A 15722-nucleotide genomic window follows, 5' to 3' on the forward strand; every position below is an offset into this window, starting at 1 on the left:
GGGGCCGATACGGGATAAAACATGTTGATAAAACTTCACCCTAATCCAGTATGCTCCAAGAACTTATGTTTCAATAGCGTGTTGGGAACACATGTCGGTTCCCTTTTTTTGCAGATCTTGAGCTGATCGACAGCTTCATTGTTTGGATTGTAAATGTTCTTTCAAGATGTAATTTTCGAGCTAATCTAAAAGGTTTCAAACCCGTATAATTATAAACTTATAATCGTTTTTCTGCTCTCATAGATGCCAGGCATGTTTTAGACTAAATTTATTATATGAGCGGGTCACCCAGCCAGCATACTTTGTATTTCATTCAACGACTTACCTTTCGTTTCCGGCACAACAATCGCAACAAACACCACTGCCAGAGCGCAAAAGGCGGAGAAAATTAAAAATAAGGGTCCACTGCCAATGGACTGCCGTGCCAGCGGGAACACCAGCGACAGGATGAACGACATCCCAAAGCTTGTCATGTTTGCCAAAGCGCTGGCTGGTCCCTTCACCTCCGCAGCGAATATTTCACCTAGCAGTAGCCACGGCACTGGGCCGAACCCAACGGAGAAGACGGCTACGTAGAAACAGAGCGCCACGAGGGGAATCCACCCGGTGGGGTTGGCAGCGGCCGACACCTGGTTTCCTGGGTCATCGGAAAGCAGCATAAAGTAAACTCCCAATGTAAGCACGCTGATGCACATGGCGCCGCCCGATGTCAGTAGGAGCACTCGTCGACCCAGTCGGTCCACCACCAGTGAGGACAACAGCGTTCCGAAGACTTGTATGCACCCGATAATAATAGTAGCCAGTTCCGGGTCAACTGCGACGTTGGCTGCCTGTTCCATACCGACGAGGATGGTAGGAAATTAAAAAAGTGGGAATCATAGGTAGTTAGAGAGAATTTCTAAATAGTGCACAGGTGACACCGACGGGTGTATGTTCCAACAAAATTAATAAAGTGAAGGCTTACAAAATCTTGGAAAAACAACTTATTTAATTTTTGCAAGCAAATTCTTCAAACATCATATAGTTTTTAGTATTGAAATTCATAATATAAAATTGTCTCTTAGAAATCTTAGTCTCTTAGAAATGGGAGACTAGAACATTCAATTTAGCACATTCGAAAAAGTTTGAAGCTTATATGAAGATTTCATATGTTATTGCAAGGACTTTTGTGTTACAAACATTATTACTTTGCCATTACTTTGTTATTAGATTTTACATATTTTGCTTCGTGCTAATAAATACAATGTACTATTAAGATTAACAATTTCATTCAACATATTTGAATTGTGCAATCATTCATGAAACTCCGGGATGAGATCGATATGAGATTAGGAACTACCATGCGAACATAGTTGCTACCCATGTCAAACCAGTTACCTGGAATATTGATGTCGAGTAAAACAGCACCGCGTTCACACCAGAAGCCTGCATAAAGAACATGACACCCAGCATGACAATTAGTGCACGAATCGTAGCCGGCTGACGGAACATTTTCCAGCTGGATCGTTTTCCTCGGGCAACATCGGTTGTGGCTATCTGATGCTGCTGGCTGCGTATTTCATCGATTTCGAAAGTAGTGTCAAAGTTAGATCCGCGCAACCATTTGATTGCATCGATAGCTTTTGATTCTTGCTTCCGGTGCACCTGCGGAAAACCTGTGAATTAATTAATTTAGAGAACTATTCGCATCACCCTACTACACCACTATGCTACGAGTTTGGATCGGTTTATCTAAAATTCTGAAATTATGATTCAATGTTCAACGACAAAGCTTACCAGAAATGTCGGTGTGTTTGGCATAAAGAAAAACAGTACACCATACAGAATCGGTACGAGTCCACAGGCAACACTGAGCCAAAACACATTCATATCCAAACCTAGCGCGTACGTGAAAACGATTCCCAAATTTATCATCTGCTGAAAGAAGCTTCCCACAGTTCCTCGGATCTCTTTCGAAGCAGTCTCTCCTATGTAGATGGGAACGACCATGCAGAAGGCGCCGGCTCCAAAGCCGGTCAGGGCGCGACCTGCCAACAGCATTGCTACATTACTGGCCCATATGATGCAAATCCAACCTGGAACGATAGGCCCCGGAATGCAGTTATGAATTTATGACTCGCCAAATCCGATACACAATCTCACCGATCACGGTTGGCAGAATAAACAACAATAATGTATTCCTGGCACCCAATCTCGGTACAAGCAGTCCGGCAGGTAGGCTTATGATTGCACCTCCCAGACTCATCAGCGAAACCACCCAGGCAAATTGAGATTCTTCTATTTCGAATCCAGCCTCCGCGCGATCCAGCAATCCGAGCTCCACCGGGGCACTCCATCCGAAAGCGGTGCCAATCGAAAACGCTCCCAAGGCAGCTACAGTGAATTCATCAAAAGTTGATTACAACGCAACAACGGAGGCATTTGCATAGTAGACTAACCCAAAATGTGTTAGGAAGATAATTTTAAACCTTATTTATGCTCTATTATGTGTCTGTTAAATGAAACGTGCGTTCTTTCTGGACATAGGTTGTTGAAGAAAAACGTTTGGTTTTGTATTAAAATGGGAAAACCCTTCTTTTCCTTTCTCTTATAAGATACACTGGGGGAAGAGGAAAAGAAAACTCGATCTAGTTCAAGTTTACATTATTGTAAAACCAGTTTATAAGATTTAAATGCAATCCCAATAATTATTGGGTATTAAAAACAGTCAATTTTGCACCAACTGTGCGGTAATTCATACCATTTTGGTCGCAGGAAATTTATGGAAATAGATTTGAAAATTAGGAGAATGAGGTACGTGGAAAACCCAAGTTACCTTGACCTCCAATTGTGATAAGTAGTCACATATTATTAAAATCTAAACGATAATTGCTCTGAGTGTCTTTTGATGAATAATTTCATTGGCTTAACGGGATAGGTCCCCAAGAAATTCTTGTATTAGTTAGTGGAGGGCTGGTTTTGCCTTCTCGAACACTAAGTGTACGTAAAAGTCTATATGTTCGCCTCAAAGATGAACTTCTTATAGGAAAACTGGGACTTACTGATCGACTCATTTTAACGGATTGAGATGATATGTGTGCGTATGTATGTGTGTGCGAAAAAAAACGTACAAAACTATCACCTATTTTTTAACACCTGCCCTAGCCAATTTGTTCGCAAAAAAATTCAGTCAACACAGAAAATTGTTATAAATATAAATTTATGTATATTATGGAATATGTTTACCTATCAGTGCTATTTTTATCTTTCTTAAACGTTATTATTATTATTTTTTTCAATACGTAAAACACGTGGATGGCATCAATACCGATAGGTGGAATAATCAGGCGTCCAATCACCACTGAAATCACAAGGATAACAAAGAAGAAACATATTAAGATTCCCAGCTATCGGAATAAGCCCTAGAGGGAAGGAAAAAATTGTGTGAGCAAAACATAATCCACCTTCCCCAAAGTATTTGATACCAGGGGTAAGTGTTCTTCCTTCTTCTTCCTTCTTATTGGCATTACATCCCCACACTGGGATATAGCCGCCTCGTAGCTTAGTGTTCATTAAGCACTTCCACAGATATTAACTACGAGATTTCTAAGCCAAGTTACCATTTTTGCATTAGTATATCATGAGGCTAACACGATGATACTTTCATGCCCAGGGAAGTCGAGACAAATTCCAATCCGAAAATTGCCTAGACCGGCACCGGGAATCGAACCCAGCCACCCTCAGCATGGTCTTGCTTTGTAGCCGCGCGTCTTACCGCACGGCTAAGGAGGGCCCCTCAGTGTAAGTGTAAAAACTTTAAATTATTTGGTCTCATGGCAAAACCACTACAAATTGAATGTGATTAGATCAATTATATTATAATGGTCACCTGTAAATCAAATTCACTGAAAAAAGGGAGAATGTGTGCAAATAAGATTCGGTTTTATGAATGCAAAAATAAACGCTATATTGTAAGGCTGTCTCAGTCTTACTGAGTTGAAACGATTAGTTTTGTTTTCCCGACGATTCGTCCTGTAATACTAGCAGTCCCATAATCGGTAGGGAGAGCCTTCACTTCGCTACCAATGACAACGGCCTACGGCTAGTAAATTTTGCTGCTGCCAGAGGGATGGCCATCAGTAGCACCTACTTTGCACGAAAGAGCATCCGAAAGCACACTTGGAGACACCCAAATGGTGAAACTTGCAACCAGATAGACCATGTTCTCGATGTGCGGACATTCAGAGGTCCGAACATTGACTCTGATCACTACCTCGTTGTCAGTAAAATTCGATCACGGTTGTCAACTGTATCGAACGAAAGATCACAGCGAACGATGCGTTACAATATCCAGCGATTGTCGGCGGAAGGAGTATCGGCTGAGTACTGCCAGAAGCTCGACGAACGGATTAGTGCAATCAACGTTAGCGACAACATCAACGATCTATGGGAGTTGATCCATGGAGCGGTGAACACAACAGCACGAGAAGTGATAGGCACTGCACAGAGGCGACCCAGGACGGGTTGGTTTGATGTGGAGTGTCAGAGAGTGACAGACGAGAAGAACGTTGCCAGAAGCCGGATGTTGGTGTCGGGTACCCGATCGAATTGAGATCGGTACAAGGAAGCAAGAGCAGCCGAAAAACGAACCCACCGCAGGAAGAAAAAAGAGTACGAAGAACAAGTTATTAGTGAGGCGCAGGAAAAAATTGAGCAGAACGATATGCGGAGGTTTTATGAGTCTGTCAATTGCGTGCGGAGAATGACAGCGCCATCTCCCGTCATGTGCAACGACCAACAAGGGAATTTGCTGACAGATAAAACTGAAGTGGCTGTCAGGTGGAAGCAACACTTCGAGACTTTGTTGAATGGAGGAAGTGACGGTGCATCGGTGAACAGAATAAATATTAGCGACGATGGACAATCTGTGGCGTCACCTACACTAGATGAGGTTAAAAAAGCTGTTAAAGAGCTGAAAAACAATAAGGCTGCGGGGAAGGACCAGCTCCCGGCAGAACTTCTCAAACACGGCAGTGAGCAGCTTTATGAAGTTCTGCACCATATTATGTCAAAAATATGGGAAGACGAGGAAATGCCTACTAGCTGGTTGGACGGCCTCATTTGCCGTCCACAGACTGGAGTGCGCCAATTATGGAGGAATAACAGTTCAACAGATTTAGACCGCTTGAAGAGTCCTTCGTCGGTGAAACCTAGGCAGGTTTTCGTGAGGGCCGATTAACGACGGATCAAATGTTTACCCTGAGACAAATCCTTGATAAATTCCGGGAGTACAACATTGATTTCAAGGCGGCGTACGATTCAGTGAAACGGAATGAATTATAGCAAATTATGCTTGAACATGGTTTTCCGGTGAAACTGATACGGCTGATTCGTATAACGTTGGACGGATCGAAATCAAGTGTAAGGGTAGCGGATGAAATATCGACGTCATTTGTTACCTTAGATGGATTAAAGCAGGGTGATGCACTCTCGAATCTACTGTCCAATATAGCGCTCGAGGGAGCGATTAAGAGAGCTGGTGTGCAAAGAAGCGGTATCATTATCACAAAATCGCATATGCTCCTGGGATTTGCGGACGATATCGTTATTATCGAAATTGATCGCCGTGCCGTGGAAGAGGCTTTTGTGCCTTTTAAGAGGGAGACAACGAGGATTGGACTCACGATCAATACCAGCAAAACGAAGTACATGGTCGCTGGCAATCAACGTGGGTTCATTAGTGGTGGTGGTAGCGAAATGGTGCTAGATGGTGAAAAAATTAAAGTGGTAGAAGACTTTGTGTATCTTGGAACATTAGTGACGTGCGATAATGATGTTACCCGCGAGGTGAAAAGGCGTATTGCAGCTGCAAATAGGGCTTATTACGGACTTCGTAGCCAGCTTAAGTCCCGTAGTCTGCAAACGAAAACAAAACTCACGCTGTATATTGCCGATTTCACCAATTTGAAGAGTTATGTGTAGATTGTGATTTGCCCGCTTCTTTTTCTCACACTCACTCTCATTTCGGGTTGATCGATTTTTGTTACTGAAATTTACCCAATTATAACCCATTACTCGTTAGTCACATGTAAGCGTGTACACTAAATCGATTTCCGCCATGATTTGACGTCTGTTTGTTTTCAGAGTGAGCACTCACACACAAATATTTTACACGGAAAATCAAACTTTTTTGAGTGTATTGAGTGTGAGAAAAAGATGACTGTGAGAAAAAAAATCTCGCAAAACTCTTATAAAGTGCAAAAAGCGCAATACTACTCTGATTCTTCCGGTGGCTTTATACGGCCATGAGACATAGACGTTAAAGGAGGCTGATCGGAGAGCTTTCGGAGTGTTTGAGCGCAAGGTGCTGCGGACAATACTCGGCGGCAAACAGGAGAACGGTATCTGGCGGCGTCGCATGAATCACGAATTGTACCAGGTGTATAAAGGGCTGGATATTGTTAAGCTTATTCATCACGGCAGATTACGGTGGGCTTGATACGTTGTTCGTATGCCGGAAGAACGTCAAGCGAGAACCCGGAAGAGGCCGCAGGCTTCGTGGAAGGCCGCGTACACGATGGCTTTTTGCAGTTAAAGAGGACCTGAGGGCGCTCAATGTTCAGGGCGACTGGAAGCGATTGGCTCGAGTCCAGTGGAGAAGGATACTCCATTCGGCGTAGGTTCATCGAAGAGCTGTAGCCCATCAAGTATCAAGTAAGTAATACTAGCAGCACTTTTTACTTCCGACAGTTCAAACAATTATTTTCTGGCAACAATTCTGCGTGATTCTCGCATAACATCAGAAAAGATCTTTTCATCGAAATGGAAACCAAATCACATTACAGTACAACTCGATATCAGTATCTATCTTCGTTGCAGTGACAGAAAAAGTCACTTCAACTACACTCAAACAGTTGACATCCAACACACAATCAAGTCGCCAGTCCTTTACAAATTTAAATGTGCGAATGAATAGGACGGCATGTGCATGATCAGCAGCAAGCATCGATTCTCAGTGTCAGCATTGTTGTGTGCGGTGTTAAAATGGATCTCCAGCTTGACATATTGATAATAATCAATTTGAAATCTCAAAATATGAATATCATTTCATACTGCAGTGCATGGGTTCAACATTTTAAAGTCAGATTTCTAAAAGATATGCATCAGATTTCCATCTCACTGAACATATATTCATCTCATCGCGAAACAAAGAAATACGAAAAGAAAAGAAAAGAATCTACATCGCAGAGCAGAAATTTGTTAAATCAGTGTGCCGATCATGTTGATGCTGATCACGCCAGCTAGTACGGGAGCACGCCAAGTGATGAAACTAATGTCTACATTGAAAATAGAGTTTCCATTTCCCGGCCATTATCATTGTTCCGGGATTCGGGATGAACTTGTTGGTATATCCCGGGAAATCCCGGGATTCCGAGATTTTTCGATGTTTCCTTAGAAAACTTATTTTTTGATTTAAAAACGATTTTATACAATGTTCAGGGGTAAAGTTCATATTTTAGAAAGGCCAGATAATACAGATTTCAAATTGGAACTCAATTTAATTCTTATTTGAATCGATTCTTTCGAAAAAAAAACGACTTCAAGAAGCAAATAATATTCACGTTTTTCTCGGATGATAGAGTATGGAATATATGATCGCCGAGTCCGAGAAGAAGGGTTCGCTGGCGGCTGAAGTCGGCTTGACTGTTTACATTGTTTTGAATATGCATTGGGTTTAGACACTTGCTGGGATTGCATTTAATACCCTAGTGACGAAAGCTGGAAGATGCGCAGTAGAATCGTACTGGGTCCATAACCTATTGGAGATATGGGAACCCCCTCACAAAGAAAATACAATACTAAAGTATCCTCCAACCCATGGCAGGCTACTAATTGATACTTTTGCCAAGAGCTGCAGCTCTTTCTAATCTTGAACATATCGCTTCCTAATCTTGATGTTAATCGTTAATTTATCGTTATAAGAAGAAAAGAAGACGAAAAAGTAAGAAGAAGTATTTTTTTCCCCGGGTATCCCGGGATTTAAAAAATAATATCCCGGGAATCGGGAAATCTCGAATTTTCCTAAATCCCGGGATTTTTTGTCCCGGGATGTCCCGGGATGGAAACTCTAATTGAAAAGTACAACATTATTTAGTGCAAAATCGATCGTGCTGCTGCTTGTTACGTGCCTGCAACTAGTTCGGGAAAATGCGAACTAAAAAAATTCTGCTTCGCAGAGATTTATTTAATTTGTGTACCATCGAACGTGTTGATGCTCGTCACGTCAGCTAGTGCAGGAGAAGACGAAGTAAAAACGTTAATGTCTGCATCGAAGAGCACAACATTATCCAGTGTAGAATCGATCGCGTTGTCACGGTGCTTCATTTACCGTTATTATGAAAAAAAAAATACCATTCAATCGGAAGCCGCCATTCGATTCCTACTATAATTCTACGCTTCTGGACAAATTTTCAAAAAAATCGTTGGTGAGATTTTCGAGTTATGACGTTTTTAAGTTTTTTTTTATGGAAAACGCCTAGTAAACCAACAAAAAATAAAGAGCACAACGTAATAACTTGAAAATAAGTTTTTTTAAATGCAAAATCAATTGACTCTCTACCTACATGTACCAATGATGGTCGTTCACTCCGTGTTGTCCGGAGCAAAACCGAATGTAATGTCTTGTTCCAGGTGGCTCGTTCTTGAACCGCCAGTCGGCGCCGCGCCGGCCGCACACGCATCTTCCTCAATTGCACACAGCCAGCGAATGCGATGTCTATCCCGGAGCCAACGTCATCTTTCAGGTTCTCTACTAAACATGACTTGCTAGTCTCCCTTCCGGCATAAGCACTACATGTCTGACCCACTATAATCTGCCGTATTTTATCAGCCTGCTGATGTCTGCATTTTTCTGGCGCTCACTATTTTCCATCACACCGCCAAGTATTGAGCGCAGTATTTTCCGCTCAAACCCTCCGAGAATTCGATAGTATAAGTTTTTTAACGTCCATGCTTCATGGCCGTAAAGGGTGACGACTGGACGTACAAACGATGTATACGGAGCTAGTTTTTTTCGTGTCTGTAGATTGCGAGAGTTTAGCTGGCTACGCAAACAGAGCTGATTTGGCTTTAAAAAACTCGTTTTCAAGTTATTACGATGTGCTATGAATTTTTGATGAAAAAGTGACCCCTTAACTTGGGAGCACCAGGTTCCCAGGGTACCTCCGGAAGTGGCCAATGTGCCCAGGTGCTTTGCAAATGTCTTCTATTGTATTTGTGTTGCCAAATCATGAAGATTGATGTATCGCAAGCTGGGTTTCAGAACCATTTAAAAAGTGACCACTTCCCAGAGGGAACCAGGTTCCTGGAACTCCTATAACCAAAATTTGATAGTTCAAACGTTCAGTTTAGTTTTCATTTCCAGTATTTCAAAATGATAAATAAAAACGATTGCATCATTATTAGGAGCATTTACTATTAGTTGTCTATGATTAAAAGGAAGTTGACCTATTTTGAGCACATTTGACCCAAGGGAACCCCTCGATAGAACCGTCCCCATGGCCCCAGTCACCAGATCAATACATGAAATATAGCGTATAATGTATCTTTCATCTAAATTTCATGCAAATCGGTTGAAAATCAAGGAAACAGGAAACATAATTTGAAATCGTAGCCCGGGCCGATACGGGTTAACAAGGGGTTTTCTTCGAAAAACTTAAAAACGGCATAACTCGAATATCTCACCAACGATTTTTTTTTTGAAAATTTGTCCAGAAGCGTAGAATTATAGTAGGAATCGGATGGCGGCTTCCGATTAAATGGTATATTTTTTTTCATAATAACGGTAAATGAAGCACCGTGCGTTGTAGAAGCATATTAAACGAAGCACATCGATTTTGCGTTAGATTGATTTGAAACACGGTTTTGATATTTTAAAATAACTTCGTTTACAATAAATCTTTAGTCGCTTACCAAGGTAACTCCACATGCATTATCGACTAACCAACGATCCCTTTCCCGTGGTGCTTACGGAGATGCAGAGCATTCCTCGGTCTCGTATAATAAAGAGTGTCCAACTAATTTTGCTCTCAGTTCAATCAAAGTGAATTGCCTCTTTTCCGGGTATTGGACCACCCGACTTGGATATCAATTTACTATATTCTGAAAACTGAGGGTCGTGGTTTCAAGTCCCATCCAATGGCTACCTCCAATGCATTTTTCAAATCAAAATCTTCAACATAATGTACATATTCAATATGAGTTTTCAGTGCATAATCCTAAATTGACTGTAAATACGTGATCGGCTCATATTTGCTTGCACTCAATTGAAGTCGGTTGAGGATGAAAATTTGGCAAACATGTTTGCATGCCTCATATGCACAAACGCATATACAAGGACAAACAGACATCAGATCTGTTCGTCGAGCTGATTGTGAATAAGACTTTGGGCCTCCGAAAAAGGTTTGGAAGGAAATGATAGCCTTTTGGTACAACTTTTTGTATGAGATTTATACGGAAAAAATATTTCTTTATACCTGGAAAACTGCTACCGTAAAAACTTTGCGATCACATGTCTGAAATACATATCTTTGTGCATTTTGTAAGGGTGCAGAGGATTCTTCTTGCAAGCAAATGTATGCTACCGACAATTCTCTTTCTGTGTATACTCCTGGCAGAAGTGGATATATAAATGAGTGTATCCCACTAGGGAAAAAATAAAATCTTTGCATTCATTCTCTGTTTTTGAGTTAGCTCAATATAAAACTGAATTGATATAAAATTTATCAGATTCGGGAGCACACACTCCACTATGAATTCCTTTAAAAGCGGCACAAATGCTGGGGTATCGCCTTATCGCTAATGGTATAGTAACATAAACGCGGAGATTTACCTACCACAGACTGCTCCTTCTGTTACTATAGCTACTATGAGTGTGTAGTATTGTATACGTATTGTAATTATGGAAACGCCAGCTTCATTATACGTTTAGATTCACTTGAGTTTTCACTACAAATTCAATGTCTTCTCGGTTTTCCAACTGATTTAATTGTAATTTTCAGGAAGTAAAATCGGCACAATGACCAATTGGAAACAATGGGCCAGTCTACTGCATAGTTCACCAACCGAAACCCTTTACTTACCAATCACAGCGGCCAGGTATTGCCTCCGATAATGAGGTTGTTTGGTCAGCATAGTTGATGCTTCAATTAGTCTGGGCGCTGCGATTGCCAATATTCTACTGATTATTTGCAGTCAACTGGTAAATGGCGATTGAGTGAATGAACCGAAATCGCATTGATTAGATAAGAGAGACAATATTGTGATAGAATGTCAAATGGGCCAATACTTGTCTGCGCATTGCCTTCCAGCTTACATGAATAGATTATATTCAGTTGATATAGGGAGAACATCAGAACATCGGCAGCACCCGTGTTTTCCGTTTCCAACTATTACCATTTATAAATCAATAAAAACAAATCAAGAGAAAAACTAATATTTTTTTATTTGAATTTTTTGGTTTTGGCTTTCAGTGCTATCAATTTCCAATATTTTTAATGAGCATGTTTCTGGATTTCCAGAAATTTCACTTCATTGCCATTAATCAGTCATAACCTAGAATTCAATACATTCAAAGCTAATTGCCTAAATGCTGGGTATTAAGCCACCCGGAGTGGAAATTAATTATTATGTCTGAAACTCGATTATGCATATGTACAACATGTGATAGATTTAGTTCGAAAAATGTATTAGAGAGTAACCGCCCCTTCGGTGGGCTTTGATCCCACGATCCCAGTACCCGCTAAGCTGCGGAGGACGACAGAGGTCCTTCGTAGCTTAGTAGGAAAAGCATCTGTCTAGCGTTCTGGGATCGTGGGATCTTTTACGAACTAAATCTATCACATGTTGTACATATGCATAATCGAGTTTCAGACATAGTAACTAGAATTCAATACAATACAATTAATTACACTATAAATTCCAATATTTTTTTCAAATATATTTGAAATTTTAAATTTTCCAGAAACTCTAAAGAAAGCCAATACTCAAGAAATCTTGGTAATACTAGTCCAACTAAACCAAGCATATTAAGTTTCTCAAATATCGTTATTCTTCTTTTGTATAAACATATTTTTGTATTATTTTATGCCAGAACCACCGCCCAAATGTTTGTTTATAGCGTGCATACTGTCTCTCTTCTGAATATGAATTCCAGAAAACCACATTCGGTGCAGGCCTACCGAAAAAACTGACACTTATCATTTCTTTATAACCACCAGTCCGCTATCACGAATGATTGGAGTGAAATAATAAACTCCAATCGCGCTTGTTCGGTGCTTTTGGCTTCCAGAAACAGCATCCCAGCCCACTCAGTACCGTTGTTGATCATTTGTATGCTCGGCAGTAGCTACCCACCAAACTGAGCGTGCGGTTGAAATCGCATATTTCAGACAAGCTCTCAATCAAAAGTTGACTTCCCCCCATTTCCGGGCCAAGCAGGGGCCTCGGTGAACTAACCGACGCGATATCGTTGTTGGTATCGACATAATTCGTTAACAGAACACAATTTTTAATATAACGCTTAAAAGCCTCGAGTGCCATCACACTTCCGCTCGGTTGATGAGGTGTGTCATCGTATGTGAGAATATATGGCAATAATTGTGATAAATTCATGCCTGCGTGTCGTGTGTACGCTGGCTTAGCTTGGGAGAACATCTGGAGGGGCTAAGAAGAGTATAAGTTAATTTATTTAATAGTGTTAAAAATTAATCGCATATGAATTGTTTAGTGTTGGATTACCATTCTCAAAACAGTCCCCTAGACATTGAAAGCTGGAAAATTCTGTCAAGTGAAATCAATAGCCGTTCGACACTTCTTTCGATAAAAGTAGATGGCATCCTATGAAAGTAACGAGTTGAGGTGCGTTATGAAATAAGCACAGCAATAACTTTGACATTAACAAGCTGATTATGAACTGAAGGCACGCTCCCGACAGCGATGGAGAAAAACTAGAGCGAATTATTTAGCTGGGAACACTATTTTAGTTTCGCAAAATTTTACCGCATGAAATAGGTCCTTTTTATATCGAACCTATATGAAAGCTCTATGACTAAACTAAATTGTACTAAGCTCAACCCTCTTTTTACAGCACTTTTTTATACGTCACTTCGCTTTACGGCCTCCTTTTTTACGGTAGGTGATGTTAAAATAATTTTAAACATAATTGACATCCAAAAGTAAATATAAGCAGGCACTCTTCGAAACCCAATGAACTAAGAAGTTCTTGTGCATCTTCAATTGATCTTGTTGCCTTTAACAATTGATCCATTGCAAGTCATCCAATCCTGGAGTCTACACGCGTAACAAAAGCCTTAATTTCTACTTGCGTAACGTAAGGTCTGTCATGTCTTTTTTAAAAATGGTTCATGTTCTTTCTAATCCATACAATCAAACTGGATATGCCTTCAGTTACTGTTCCGTTTCAGGTCATCCAAGAACTTCCTGGAGTATAAGCCTTAATGTCTATATGCAAAACCAAGAGGCTGATTTCATTTCATTTATTTAGTTTACATGTAAACAGATAACACTGAATCAACAATTTGACGCCATAATACATGGTTCGAGGCCGCATCTCTTCATCCTTGAATGCGCCCCGTGGTTCATTCTTTGCCACCACACACCGTCTTCTTGCACACCGCCAAAGATGGTCCTAAGCACCCGTCTCTCGAATACTCCGAGTGCTTGCAAGTGCTTGCTTCCTCGAGCATTTTCCATGTTTCATGTCCGTAGAGAACAACCGGTCTTATTAGCGTCTTGTACATGACACATTTGGTGCGGTGGCGAATCTTTTTTGACTGCAGTTTCTTCTGGAGTCCGTAGTAAGCCCGACTTCCACAAATGATGCGCCTTCGTATTTCACGACTAAGATTGTTAACAGCCGTTAGCAAGGATCCAAGGCAGACGAATTCCTCGACCACCTCGAAGGTATCCCCGTCTATCGTAACACTGCTTCCCAGGCGGACCCTGACGCGCTCGGTCCCGCCCACAAGCATGTACTTTGTCTTTGACGCATTCACCACCAATCCAACTTTTGTTGCTTCACGTTTCAGGCGGGTGTACAGTTCTGCCACCTTTGCAAATGTTCGACCGACAATGTCCATGTCATCCGCGAAACAAATAAATTGACTGGAACTGTTGAAAATCGTACCCCGGCTGTTACACCCTGCTCTCCGCATGACACCTTCTAGCGCAATGTTGAACAACAGGCACGAAAGTCCATCATCTTGTCTTAGTCCCCGGCGCGATTCGAACGAACTGGAGTGTTCGCCCGAAATCTTCACACAGTTTTGCACTCCATCAGTCTGGTAAGCTTCCCAGAGAAACTGTTCTCGTCCATAATTTTCCATAGCTCTACGCAGTCTATCATACTGTCGTACACCGCCTTGAAATCAATGAACAGATGATGCGTTGGGACCCGGTATTCACGGCATTTTTGCCGTACAGTAAAGATCTGGTCCGTTGTCGAGCGGCCGTCAACGAAGCCGGCTTGGTAACTTCCCACGAACTCGTTCACTAATGGTGACAGACGACGGAAGATGATCTGGGATATCACTTTGTAGGCGGCATTGAGGATGGTGATCGCTCGAAAGTTCTCACACTCCAGCTTGTCGCCTTTCTTGTAGATAACCCCGTCCTATCACTCCTTCGGTAGCTGTTCAGTTTTCCAGATTCTGACTATCAGTTTGTGCAGACAAGTGGCTAGCTTTTCCAGGCCCATCTTGATAAGCTCAGCTCCGATACCGTCCTTACCAGCTGTTTTATTGGTCTTTAGCTGTTGGAAGGCATCTTTAACTTCCCTCAAGGTGGGGGCTGGTTGGCTTCCATCGTCCGCTGAACTGACGTAGTCATCTCCTCCGCTGCCTTGACTTTCACTGCCTGTACTCTCAGCGCCATTCAATTGTTCCTCGTAGTGCTGCTTCCACCTTTCGTTCACTACACGGTCGTCCGTCAAGATGCTCCCATCCTTATCTCGGCACATTTCGGCTCGCGGCACGAAGCCTTTGCGGGATGCATTGAGCTTCTGATAGAACTTGCGTGTTTCTTAGGAACAGCACAGCTGTTCCATCTCCTCGAGCTCCGCTTCTTCCAGGCGGCGTTTCTTCTCCTGAAAAAGGCGGGTCTGCTGTCTCCGCTTCCGTCTATAACGTTCCACGTCCTGCCGGGTACATTGCTGCAGCACGACCGCACGCGATGCGTCCTTCTCCTCCAGAATCTGTCTGCACTCTTCTTCGTACCAATAGTTCCGTCGACTTCGTCCCATATATCCAACGTTGTTCTCCGCTGCGTCGTTAATGGCTACTTTGACTGTATTCCAGCAGTCCTCAAGAGGAGCCCCATCAAGCTCACTCTCTTCCGGCAACGCTGCCTCGAGATGCTGCGCGTGTGCAGTGGCGACATCATGTTGCTTTAGTCGCTCTAGGTCGTACCGCGGCGGTCGTCGGTACCGAACATTGTTGATGACGGATAGTTTTGGGCGCAGTTTAACCATCACCAGATAGTGGTCAGAGCCGATGTTAGCGCCACGATATGTTCTGACGTCGATAATGTCGCAGAAGTGCCATCCATCAATCAGAACGTGGTCGATTTGTGATTCTGTCTGCAGGTAAGATCTCCAGGTGTGCTGATACGGGAGGCTGTGTTGGCCATACTCTTGGAGGCGGCGAAATCAATTAGTCGTAGGCCGT

General features: G+C 42.1%; 1 protein-coding gene across 1 annotated transcript; it reads right to left on the reverse strand.

The window, feature by feature from the left end:
- Nucleotides 1–219: 219 nt before the first annotated feature.
- LOC134217302 (facilitated trehalose transporter Tret1-like) lies at nucleotides 220–11203 on the reverse strand. Its single transcript, XM_062696058.1, has 5 exons — nucleotides 11121–11203; nucleotides 2143–2373; nucleotides 1777–2075; nucleotides 1378–1644; nucleotides 220–830 (listed from the first exon to the last, which is right to left on the reverse strand). The coding sequence occupies exons 1-5, from the start codon at nucleotides 11170–11172 to the stop codon at nucleotides 285–287; spliced, it is 1395 nt and encodes a 464-aa protein (XP_062552042.1). The 5' UTR covers nucleotides 11173–11203; the 3' UTR covers nucleotides 220–284.
- Nucleotides 11204–15722: the final 4519 nt, after the last annotated feature.

Source organism: Armigeres subalbatus, chromosome 2, assembly GCF_024139115.2.
Source record: "Armigeres subalbatus isolate Guangzhou_Male chromosome 2, GZ_Asu_2, whole genome shotgun sequence".
NCBI classification, from domain to species: Eukaryota; Metazoa; Arthropoda; class Insecta; order Diptera; family Culicidae; genus Armigeres; species Armigeres subalbatus.